Here is a 13,293-nt window from a genome sequence, read left to right as displayed (position 1 = left end):
AAGAGTGAATGGTGATCCTTCGGAGAGGAAAGGTCAGTGCAGTTGCATGCTATATTTTATTTTTATTCACTATGGTTAAAAAAAATATTACAAACAGGGAACACAAAAAAAGTTCTGAAATTCAGTTACTTTACAAGGACATCAACAGGTGTTGCTCTGACAGCACCCTGAGTTATCAGCTGCTACACAGCTGAGACTGAGGAGAGTATTTTATTGCTAAGGCGTAGGCATCTTTACGGTCAATGCCGCATATTTCACTGGACCTTCCTGCCTGCTACCTTATGCCAAGTGTGCTCCAAGATAATCAGTCTGCGGGCTGAGTCTGGAAGAGATCAGGAAAGGGAAAAGAGCACGGTGAATAAACAAGAAAGCCAAAGCAAATACCTCTCGGTGCTGCAAGAGCGATTGGCGTTTTTATATAATTAGGTCTCGCCTATGCAGCGCGCATGCGTAGCATAGGAGGGCCTTTAGCAGTCGCTCTTCACTTTTTCAAGCACTGCACTCTTGCTTGTGGCGGCATCCACCTTGCGGGAGCGAGCAGGGGCGTGCCACAAGCACAAGTGAAGTGCTTGAAAAGTGAACTCTCTCCCAAGCGCGCGCACTATTCATGTGCTCACCTCCTGCTCCCCCCTCTCTCAACAGAGGCCGCGCTTGTGTTTTTTAGCACTTGTTTTGACTGTGCTTAGCTATTTGCTTCCCTTCATTTTGTCCCTAACAACGGTTTATAATAAATAAATCGCTGTAATGTGATGCCATGTCTATAACAGTGAGCCCTGCTTTAAAGATGGTTACCATCAACAATCAGACATTGATGCGGGTCCCCTAGCTTTACTAGAAATTCCAGCGTCAAGTGCTCTACAAATTACAGTTATGTTTCACCCAGGACCGTGGCCCATCAGGTAAAATGGTATTAGCATGTGAGAAAGCTAAACTCAATGTCTGAGCCATGATGGTTGTATACATCTTTCTCAACCAATCGCAAATCTGTCCTACCTACTAAGCCCCTACTCCCTTCATGTATGTTCTTGTATGTGAGATGCAGTAATTTGTCATGAGTGGCACAAGCGCCATGAAGTCAAACCGAAAATTAAAATTTTGAATGGTACCAAAAATGATACTGTGCTACTGCACGCAAACATCATCCATAATGCAGACCTCAAAATGCATATCATAGATAATGTGGAAAAATGCACCAATGCAGAAGGCGAGCCCAAATTTTTTTTACCTATTTAAGGAACTTTCTCGTGCACAATATACCCAAGCACTATTAAGTCATTTTCAGTGCAAGAGGGATGTCCAACTTTGGTCCCGAAAAAACAACAACTCGCCGGAGAAACTCTCCATATTTTCAGGATATCCTCAAGGGATAAGTGAGCGCACAGTAAATCGTATTTGCTGATTTCAGGAATTACAAGGTCAGACCTGCCTGCTGTCCTTGCAATGTGCCAGCCCACCGATAACAAGGTCATCGTTTTTGCAGTTGCTAAATGTACTCAACGTGCCTGGCAGTTTAGGAGGAGATACAAGCGACCTCCATTAGGCTGTTAATCTTTGTATCGCCGCTGCCTAAGTGTTTTTCGGATTACATATGAATAAAAGAAACTTCTAGGTTACATCTTTTTTGTACTTGATCCTTGGCTTCTAAACTACATTAAAATTGAAACGTTATTTGAATTTTCTCTTTTTGAAAACAGTTAAGTTTTAGATGAAATTGGTTTATGTATCCATTTGATTACAGATTTGTGGACGAATGTTATCCAAATAAATAGGATTTAGGAATAACCAGTTATAGCAATGATTTAATATTCAGTTATCCCTCTGGTGTAAACATGACTCAAGAGGACCCGCAGTTGGCACATCCCTTCTGTACAGATACATTTTTCCACCATTCCAAATGCCGACAGCCCTCCCTCGCGTACGGCAGAATATCTTGTGCCCACATGACGCATGTGTTCCATTGAAAAAAGAAAAACCAAAGGTGATGATGGACGGAGCGTTGACAATACAAACACTCACCCCCAGTCAACTGATCTGGGTTTACTCCATCACCGTTCTTTAGCTCACTCCGCCACCCCAGTTCAGACATGGCCATATGCAAATCAGTCTGACCCTGTGCCTCATGGGAACAGTCCAGCCCGAACTACCAAGCCATGTCTTCCCTTGACCGGAAACAAGCATCCAAGGACCGGTTTCTGGCATTGCAGCCGTCTTCAGCCGGGCTTGCTTGACTCCAGTGGCAAAGTGAGCAAGGGACTCACGTCTGAGCATACCCTGCCAACTTAGGGCGAACAAAGACAACATGTGTTACATTGCCTCAGTTCAACGGATGACAGTACAGCCGCCCAGTTGGCTCTGGCATCCCGTGCGGAGCTCTGCGTTCTCTTCCAAGAGATGAAGGTCTGAAGAGAATGACCTATTGATAAGGGCACGAAGTTCTGGCGACCTTTTCAATGTGTGGCTGCTAATTGTGCCTCCGTCACTAGTAGCGCGTGACCTCGTGGAAGTCGACATGCAAATGTTTTCTCGCCTACTTCTTGTGTCACACTCCCTTCATGCAGGTTGGGATCAATGCGACAAAGGTCTCTGCCCCCCCCCCACAGCAAGAAGGGTCTTGGCGAGTGTGAAGTCGGACCAAAGGTCTCGTCTTTCAATTAAGTTAAAGCCACTTGCTTTGCTATACAATACCATTTGCAAAGCAAATGGCTTTAACTTAATCAAAGGAGAGACCGATTGCATTTTCAATGCTTGTTAGCCATTGATCTGTGAAGCAGACTAAAAGTTGGGAAAAGAGAGCTAGGGCACAGCCAGCAGTGGCATTGTCACAGATCTTTTCTCAAGCGCCGGTTTAGGGAAAACAGACAACAGGAAGAGGGGGGAAAAAATAAAAACCCAGAAGCAACAAAACAAAGAAGCAGCAGCAACACAGAACACCAGAAACAGGAAGCAGCAAACAGACATCTAGAAAAGACGCAACTTGGACAGAGGAAGAAGAAAGAAAAATAGTAGCTTAATCAAGATGAACCAGTAGATGATCCATGCTCCAGTCAAAAGAAATTAAGTGAAGCCGAAACGCGCAGGTCAATTGGGAGGCAGCAAATAAGAGTGAAGAATGGTTAACTTAAGCAGCCCTCGCTCAGCAGCGCAAAAGCCCCTACCGGTTAAGCAGAAAAGACGTGATGACCATGTAAATGTAAAATGTAAATGTAGCATACTTGTAAAGCGCACAGCTGCCCCAGCAACGGGGCGTCCCGGCGCTGTATAACTCTGGGGAACCCGTCCTGGCTTTCCCTGTGGGATGGTCCCTTGCTGGGAGTCCCCAAGGTGGAGCCAGGCATCCCCGGAATTGGTGGGGCCGTTGTGGAGATTAGGCAAGCTAATGCCCAGAGTTGCCGAGTGGAACCCCTGATTAGAGTAAGCACCGAAGCGAGAATTATCGAGTCCGCTGACCAAGGTCCACGACCCTGCCGAGTCGGGAATTGAACCCTGGTCCCAGGCTGACTTCTGCTCTTGGGCCTGCTGCCTCTAACCAGTGAGCCACACTACTCCACAAATGTTGCTATAGGCATGAAAAAGTTTCATACGAAACCTGGAGTCTCTGCTCCCATCCAAGCCACCTTGACCCGGGCGGACATTGGGGCAATATTACAGGACATGTGCAAACTTCTGTTTGCTAACATGGCATCTCTTCTGAAGGACCTCAGACGAGACATTACCATGCAGATTGAGTAACTGTGAGACAGAGTGCAAGCACTTACGGATTTCTGTCACTTCTCTGGTCACACTCGTCCAACTAGTTTTCATCCTGAGGCTGCAACAGTCATGCCTGGAACGGGCCACTCATCTTTAGAACCCGCCAATCCCCCTCACTGACGAAGCCATCCCTTACCTAGTAGCTCATCCACATCCCACAAATTCTCCCCAGTGGTTAAGAACATTCACTCTCACGAACAAGCTGTTTTAAAGAGCGGCAGGAGTTTGGGGACCGCCTGCAACTTCTGCCCTAGTGCACACTGTACATCATCATACTTGAAGACGACCCTTCTATCAACGCAGGCGTGCACTAAGACTGGTATGGCTTGAAGAATAAAGTCGTCCATTAGTGTAAATCAAGCTCAGGCTGGCAGTTTGACCTGGTGGATGAAATCCTTATGGTTAGGAAGGTCGGCCGGCTAGGATATTCTCCTAAATCTTCAAGGGGCGATTGGGTGGTGGTAAATTTCAGGAATCCCTGCTTGGAAAACGACTACATAGATTGACTATTGTGTGAACAGGATGTGTAAGATTTGTGCGTTGCCACTGGGCTTCTATTATCGGTCCTTGACCATGCTACCAATGGCTTGCAAAATGCTGGGTCCAGGCCTCAACCCAGTTGCACAGCCCACCAGTCTACTTTTCAGTTCAGATTCTTTTTTTAAGGAAGGTGATTTTATTCTGCCAACTTATACAGGGAAGCAATCTACAACAGATTTTTTGTTTTACCCTTATATAGTCCCATACTTTCAGGATTCTTAGATTTTTTCCTCCATAATCAGTGGCCATTATCCTATTGTTGCTAGCTTAAAATGTCCTTTGTTCAAACCTCAAACGTCCAGTCTTGCCCCTGATCTTCATGGTATTCGGCACAGATGGGCAATTGTGGATCATGTAAAATTCTTGGAGCGCTTAATCACACTAAATCTAGAGGAAGTGGTGTTCTGTCTATCTGAGGAGGCATTGGTTGCGGAAGTTCTTGAGTTTTAAAGTTCTCTGTAAACGAGCTTTAAGCTTGCTGGTTGCCAGGAAAAAGCAAATGGCAACTACCTCCCCGTTTAAATGGTTTCATGCTTGCACTGTTGCTTTTAAACAGGTAAGAAAAACACAGTTTCCAATACACCCCCCGCAATGTTGAGGTTATATATATATATATATATATATATATATATATATATATATATATATATATATATCTCCGCATATAAATCCACTCTAGATAAGAGGAAACAGGAGGTCGGCAAGGGAGGATTTGCAAGCCGTTTCTGAACTTAGGCACTCCAGGGCCTTTTGCGAAGTGATGACAATCAGCCAAGAATTGAACGTCATACCCCCGAAGCAGAGTGGGTCAATCACTTCTCTAAAATATTCGGCCACGACTCTCCACTCCATGTTCCAGGTGAGCCCCCCCTCTTCTGTCGAAATTCTAGCACCTAGTAATTCTATTGAAGTTAGAGTAATAACTAGAGGTTATATTAAAAGAACGTGCAGGAAAGGCGCCAGGGCCAGATGGAGTGCCCGTTGATATTTTCAGACAGAGTCCTAATTTCTGGGCACCCCTTCTGACCAAGGTTTATCATGCAGTGATAAGAGGTGATATCTCCAATTTCTTGAAGAAGTCGATTATCATCCTAATATATAAAAAAGGGGATAGAAATGGTCCAACCTGCTACCGACCAATTTCCCTCCTGGATTGCTCTGTAAAGATCAATGGGAGGGTAATCCTGGAAAACTTAAAAGATTAGGCTGTGGAGAAACATCTGAGAGGGCCAATATGGCTTTCGGCGAGGGGTTGGTATAGCCGATTAAACCCCAAATCTTCTTTTACTATCTGGGAAAATATCCAAGCAAGGGGAGAAGCACTCCATAGGACCTTTAGGGACCTCTCTGGTGCGTTCAACCTGATTGACAGAGAGGAGTTATGGCTGGACGTCATCCAGTTCTAGTTTAACTTTACGCGGATGCCGTAGTTTTAATTATGTACAATGCAAATGATTTTCAAGCCAGAGTGGGGTTAAATTTGAGAATAACCCACCAAGAAATGACATATCTGTGGACCGAAAACAACCCGTTCACGCACACACACCATACATAGTATCCCAATCACCAAGGTGCAGAGTTTTAATTATCTTGAGGTTTTGCTGACGGATACTTTGAAATGGGACAAGCTCCTGAGCCAGACAACTTGTAAATTCCCCGGGGCTATAGACGCAAATTTTAAATACCCCAAGAAATTAGATCAAAAGACTCACAAGGAGCCAACTACTTTGCATAAAAGCAAATGTTTTCTCTGGTAATTAATGGGGCTGGCTTATGGGGGCTTTCATTCCACTGGAAGCTTGCAATCGATTGAGAATACATGTAGGTGCAGATTGCTGGCTCCTTCCAAGAGTATCACCAGTCTTATTGTCCACCTGGAACTTGAACTTCAGTCTTGGAGGACATGGTTAAGGCTGCACCATTGCTTCTTTGGGTTAAGATCTGGTACTCGCCCCACACCACATTTACCCGATTGATCGTTGAGAACTGCTTCAGACAAGACTGTTTGGACCCCACCCCTTCGTTGAGAACAGCACAAAGAATTTGGTGAAATCTCTCTTTTATCAACTTAGAGATCAGGGCAGACCCTCTAAAAGCTAATCTCCGAGTTTGCTCTGCTGTTTCCTAGATAAAACCAGCAGAAGGAATGGAACCATATTTATTGTGGATCGTGTAGTGAAGACACTGTTCTGCTTGCACACATTGCTATGTTAGCGTAAGCATATTAAAAGCTTAAACGCCATTTTGCCACTTTGCCGCTTTTGCACACAATACTACATGCATCTGTTGTTGCAAGTTAAACTGCTTGCTTTTCTTCACATTAGAACGGTCTGTTTTTCACATCCCTAGACTTACACCGCGACCTCAGTCTGTACAGTGTGTGCATTGTCTCCAAGGTCAAATAACAATGTATGCTATCGATTCAGGTTTATCGGCCCACGCTCTAGACACAACACGCACACAGCTGCAAATACCAAACTCGGGTGCCTTTAATATTGCATTGCATGCATGATTCTGGCACTTTGAGAAAACCTTTCCATCTACATAGCTGTGCTGATCCTGTGATGTGATTCACCGCATCTGATATTGGAGGTAAGGGGTTCCCCGTTTAAACCTAGAGATCTATTATAAAACCTAGCTCCTAGCCAGGGGAGGGTGGTACACAAAGCGCTATAAACCTGGTTCCACTATCATTATAACATGATTTCTCCCTTTGAGTTTTATGGAATTGTAACACTGCTGATTGGTTTATTTCTAAGCATTTGCCTTATTATGTTAGCCAAAAAATACTGCATCTTAGAGCGCGTAGTTAAAATAAACATTTTAAACTTTACTGTATCTCCGATTACTCACGCAGTGGACTTGTATGAGAATAAAAACAAAAGAGTGTACTTGATTCCCACTTTTCCTGAGAGTTCACTAAATCATTGTTCAGGGTTGTCTAATCATTGGTAGCTTTGCTGTAGTACGGAGAACAAATGAGACACTGATGCTAGTCGGTTTGGGGTTCTGGGCACGGAGGTGAGTTTTTTGGTACACCACAATTCAATGAGATCCTGGTTTCCTGCGCATAGTTCTGTGCATGAGCAGAATCCCCGCAACAATCTTGAATCCCGAATATAGATTTTACTTTACCAGTTTTAGATTAAGCACTTTCCTGTAGCTTATCATCAGTAGGGCACTTGGTTCCCAACTTTACCCCATTATCCTTGTGAGAACATATCCAAGCAAACGTTTGTCCATTTTATGCTCTTTTGTGTTTTTTATGATTGCCCCACATCGCAACTTTTTTTATATTCATTATTGTGTTAGAACACACATTTTAAGTCTGCAGCGTTTGGATTCGGAGCACTGTTAAGCCGTCATAAGTTATACTCAACAAGGGCTCAGAATTAAATAAACGGAGAACATTAATGTTTCTTGAGACGCCCACATTTTCTAACCCAGGCTAGAGCTACTGCCTTGTTTGCAACCCGCTTTTACAGTCTTTGCCAAACTGGCCATTTTCCTTGACTGTTACAACCTGGTCAGTTTTTATAATGTCATTAAATTGCATTATGTACCCCGGGAAATATATGTATAATTTTGTTTGTGATGTAATACTATTTATCTGAATGCATGTTTTTATCTTTTTATGGCTACCAGCCAAATAAAAGTATTGGACTGGCAGCGATAGTGAAGCCAACAAAGGATAAGCAATGGGCGGGCTCCAACCCTTGTAGAACACAATACCCGTCATAGCGACAACACCTTCGCTGGTCAACAGAAGAGGCAAAAAAAAAATCCATGCATTTAAACCCATGGTCGTTACAGATTTGTGTTATATTTTAAATTAGAAAACCCAGATGCGTGGCCTGTGATGTTTGTTAGCGCACCGAGTACTCGGCAACCAGGAGCACACTAATATTTACTACATGCGCAAGACCAAGACCTACAGCTCTCGGCAGATTTGACAGCATCATTCAAGCATGTCTGGTAAAAGGTAAAGGTAGTTAAGATTGGACAACAGCCAAGCGCCTGCACTAAAATTGGCATCTGTAATATATAAATTAATGAAAGAAAAATAAAACTTGTGCACAAATATTCTCTTTCAGAAAAGAAATAATGAACCCCATACTTCACTAGCATCTCACCCAAGTGCGTCACTCAGAGGACCGCAGCCTGAGAAGCACCGCACAGATCACAACACAGGTGGAGCAGACAAAGTGATGGGAGGCTGTTCTTCCTCTGTCAAGGCTCCGTAAACTATGGTGGCCATCATACAATAAGATCAAAGTTAATGTTACAATACGAGTAAAATTAAGAAACAAAACAGCTGCAACAATTAATTGTGATCCAACCAGCAAAGCTGAAAAAAGTGTAGAGACAAAAATAGATTAGGTTTGAGAAACGTGATGGTTCCCTCCCAAAGTATTGCGCGATTGCTGAGATTTCAAGAGGGGAGAGACATCTTAAGGTTATGCTCTCTTCATCTGGCACAAAACAAGAGGTCAGCCATTTGAAAGTCAGCTAAAACATGCTAACAAACTGCCTAATTACATTAAAATCTGCACCAAAAAGTGTGAAATGTATAAGCAAATAAAAAAAATAGAATCCTTCAAACTCAGCCTGAGCTTTTTCAAAGAATAGACTCAAGAATTACTTAACGATTTATACCAGATCAAGCAAAATTCTACTTTTATACAGTTTGCCATAACACTGCTCAGCCTGCTGCTGTGTTAGAGAGCAAAGTTAATGAGAATTAAAAGGCAACATGCAAACTTTTCACCACGGTTTTTAGGTCTCGCCTGAGCCAGCGCATGCGCTGCTCTGCGAGACATTTAGTGCGTTGGCTTTAAAAAGCCGACCACAGGTATTTGGCTGGCATAGAGCGTGCGGTTACGCGCACAATGACAAGCAGAGGCGCCATCTGGCTTTGATCTCTCGTCATGGTGCGCGCACATCGTACATCACTCGCAGCCGGTTTCTTTTAGCGCACGTGCACACTACTCCCAGGCTTATGCTTTGTGAATGTTGAGCAACAAGGCTCGGGCAATGTTGAACCCTCCATGTACATTGGTTTAGAACTGCTGCTAGAACACCTAGTGCATATGCGAGTCCATGGTCTTGTTTGACAGCTTCTGCAGTCCTGTTTGTAGCCACGCTTCCTTTACGTGTTGGTATGTTTTCACACACAATAGTAAGTCCTGCAATGCAGTGTCCTGCCTTGTACAGGCCTGGACGGGGAAAGGGTCTCTTGGCGCTATAGAATGCTGCACTGTTCACAAGTGTGAGTGTTTGATTGGTTCAGATGCTCCGTCCATCACCACCCCCTTTTGTACCGCTTTGGCCGCCATAAGTGTGGCAGGGTATGCTCAGACTTGAGTCCCTTGCTTACTTTTCCACTGGATTCAAGCAAGCCGGGCTGAAGACGGCTGTAATGCCAGAAACCGGTCCTCGGAAGCTTGTTTCCGGTCCAGGGAAGGCATGGCTTGGCAGTTCGGGCTGGACTGTTCCCATGAGGCACAGGGTCAGACTGATTTGCATATAGCCCTGTCTGAACTGGGGTGGCAGAGTGGGCTAAAGAACGGTGATGGATCAAACCCAGATCTTTCGACTGGGTGTGAGTGTTTATTTGGTTCAGATGCTCCGTCCATCACCACCCCCTTTTGTACCGTACTGTTCACAACGGCATGCCTCGGTGATTCATTTGAGCCCATCCGTTCCCCGATGCTAAAGCATGCAAATACTGGTTGGACAAACATGCACAGACTGACTGCGTCGTGTATCACAGCAACAGGCATCTTTTTGTGCTTCTTAAGCCCCTTGTGAACCTAGTGGCAGCAGAGAGCCCTAGAGTTTTCAATGTAAACGTTACAAGTGGACCCTTCGAGCTCCAAACCCAGTAATGGTTTGTTTTATGTAGCGTCTTAGTCCATAAAATCGGGGCTCTGAGCACTGAACCGCAGTATGTGAATTGAGAGTGGTGGCAACATAATAAGGCATTGACAAAGCCTGTAGGCCTCGCATCCAACTGAAAGCTCATCCTAATTGTTTATTTGTTAGTTCATTTTTTGTGAGTGACACAGTGGATGGGCGTCTGGGTGAATTCAGTAATGAGCCAGTATGTCCAGGCTCTTGCCACATCTCATCCATAGTCACTTAACCTCGCAATCATTAGGCTATTGATCTAACCATTAACTCATTCTTGCATTAATCCAGTGGTCCATCCTCAATAACAGACAGCAGCTGATGAGGCATGGGCAGTTAAGTAGACTTGTTGATGCTATCAATGCTTGTTATAACAGCCATTGGCATAGCCAATAGGTCTCGCCCTTGGGACCTTATAAGTGTTTAGCCATGCAACAGTTGATGTTGTTGCATCAAGGATATTGTGCTGGATAACTAAACACTTATAAGGTCCCAAAAGCGAGACCTATTGGCTATACCAATGCTTGGTTTTTTGTGCCCTTCCAAGCTGATCTATGCAGCATTTCTAAACTAACCCAGATTTGTACTTTTTTTCCTAACAGATTTGTCAAAGGGTGCCAAAGTATTAAGCAATCAAAAACCACCTTTTTCATGGAAACTCAGACCTAACCACAACTACAGAATCATTACCATAAACTCTGGTATTTATAAAACTTAAGGTCACGACCCAAAGCTCCCTCCTCGTAGGAGACACCCTCTCCGTACCTGAGGAAGATGAAGATGGCTTTACGATAGGACACACCATCAATTTCGTCGTAGTAATCCAGGAAGGGCTTGATGGCGTCAATGAGTCCAGGGTGGAGTTTATCCATCTCATCGAATATGAAAACAGAACGAGGGCAGGCACTGACATTTCCACGGATCCACATCTGAAGTTGGTCCTGCAGAGAGGGTGGAAGGTCATTCACAGCAACGCATAGAGGGAGCTGTGCGCTTTAGAAATGCTCAGTACATTACCATCCCAGATCCAACTGATGGGTGACTGGAAAAATGTAAACCAACCCAATCCCTAGCCTGACGCAGCAATAACATAAGTGGTAAATATATGTTTGTTGCCCAATCAGCAGCACAGTGACAAGACCGTGATCACAGAACTGCTAGTTTTCCACCCCAGATTTTATGCTCATTAGAGAACAGGGAGTTAAAATATGTTTTTATTACCTGGTTGTTAATTTTAATAAAATTAAAACACATGCAAAGCACGGAATTGTATCTAGGTATATAAAAAGAGAGGTTCTTTTATAACTTATTTTCCTAAGGTTTGTAATTTTTCTTGTACGACTGGTTTTCTTTCTGCACAGATGGAGTGGGTTGGGGACCACCATGGCTTTGAAGCAATGAGGTGGGCATAGCCCCCAGTTTGAGGCATAAGGATGGTGTGGTGGCCAGAGAGATGGAGTAGGGGTGGCATGGCCATTCATTCAGGAGGAATTGGACTGGCATGACCCATCCTCTGTAGGGATCAGGTTAGCATGGTCTGAAGAGAAAAGTAGATTTACTGCTGCAAAACCTCAACAGAATTAAACCAGATGTGAACTGCTGCACCACTACTTGCCTTGTACTTGGGAACGAGGTGGTCGTGTGGAAAGTGCATGGCGGACACAAATACATGCACAAACTTGCTATTCAGTCCCTGTGGGTAAATGTTTTCAGCGATGATCTTGCTGACGTAGTTCTTGCCGGTTCCGGTCCAGCCATGCAGAGACAGTGTCAGAGCTTTCTTTGGGTCCTGGTTGTTCATGAAGCCCTTGAGTGCTTGGAGGATCACTTTATTGGCCAGGTGCTGTCCGAACAGCCTCTGCTCTAAAGCAAGCTGTAGAGCTAGACCAGAACAAAGACAAAATATCTCAATGACAAGCTTTGCTCTTATCTGAGTTTATGAATACAATTGTTTTCTTGTACCAACATTTAGCAGTGAAGACATGGGGTTGCATGGTTTCAAATGAGGAAAATGAAAAGCACTCCTTATAGCAAATAATGTGCGACACAGCCGGGAATCTGGGGTACAGGGCAGTGAAGAGTTACTAGATTCAGTTGCATCAACTGGAGTAGTTCACCGCTGGCTGTCCTGGTGCCCCAGGAACCCAGTTGTCACACTGGTGGATAAGCGGTGTTTATCACTAGACTTTAGTGGGCACTTCAGTGGGCACCGATACCAGCTGACAAGTACATTAAATACCCATATGCTATATATGAAATGGCAGATAACACTGGAAAGAAAGCTGAACTGCAGGACCTGTCCATGGATGAATTCAAGAAAATGTGTGCTGACAGGGGGTGGAGGGTCACATGGTTAAGGACAGGGAACACTTGGTTAGCCACATAGCAAAATGCTTGGAAGGAGAGAGCAGGGCAGAGTGAAGATAAGGTGGAAAGATTCAGGAGAGCACTTTTGTGCACGCTTCCCCCTAGATGTGTTTCTCCCCCGATTTCAAGTTAACTTTCCCCCTGCCTCAGGATGCGCCTCTATTTAGGGTAGGGCGGCAGGGGGGGGGGGGGGGGTGACCTAGCAGAGACAAACTCCAACTGAAATCCAGGAAGTTAAGGATTATCGGAGAAGGTAATTTGAGAGAGAAACAAAGGATGGCCCATCAGGCAGATGAGATGCAGCAAAGGGGAAGATAAGAAGGGTGTGCTTGGAAGGAAAGGGAGAGTGGGAAACAGCATTGGATATGGAACAGATTGCCCTGGAGGAAGAAGGGCAGGTTGGCTGCAGAGAAAGACGTCAGCTCTGGCGATATGGAGCCCCCCTCCAAGTCCAGGGCAGCACACCGATGTAAATGTCCAGTTTTTGTAAAGCGTGAACAATTACCCGAGGGTGTCAAGGCGCTGGGGGCCGCCGGGAAGATTAAGTGAGCTATTGGCCAGAGTCACATGGTGCTGGGCTGATCTAGCACCGGGGATCGAACGGTGAGCCCCCAGGTTCCGGAGTCAGCTGCCCTGGCTGCTGCGCCACACCTCTTCTCTGTACCGGTAGGGCTACAAGTATTTTCACATTGTGAGATTGTGGTGACCTTTGACTGAATTGATTTG

General features: G+C 44.7%; 1 protein-coding gene across 1 annotated transcript in view; it reads right to left on the bottom strand.

Moving 5' to 3' along the window:
• Positions 1–13,293, bottom strand: part of LOC144756416 (torsin-1A-like) — a 50,931-nt gene that overhangs the window by 22,411 nt on the left and 15,227 nt on the right. Inside the window, exons 2-3 of the mRNA XM_078646242.1 lie at positions 11,816–12,081; positions 10,966–11,141 (exon numbers count right to left, since the gene is read on the bottom strand). Of these exons, the coding sequence (XP_078502368.1) occupies positions 10,966–11,141; positions 11,816–12,081 (442 nt within the window). The remainder of the gene's footprint in view (positions 1–10,965; positions 11,142–11,815; positions 12,082–13,293) is intronic.

Source organism: Lissotriton helveticus, chromosome 5_1 (genome assembly GCF_964261635.1).
Source record: "Lissotriton helveticus chromosome 5_1, aLisHel1.1, whole genome shotgun sequence".
In the NCBI taxonomy this organism is placed as follows: domain Eukaryota; kingdom Metazoa; phylum Chordata; class Amphibia; order Caudata; family Salamandridae; genus Lissotriton; species Lissotriton helveticus.
Note: the sequence above shows the minus strand (reverse complement) of the source record. Positions and strands in the feature narration are given on the sequence as shown.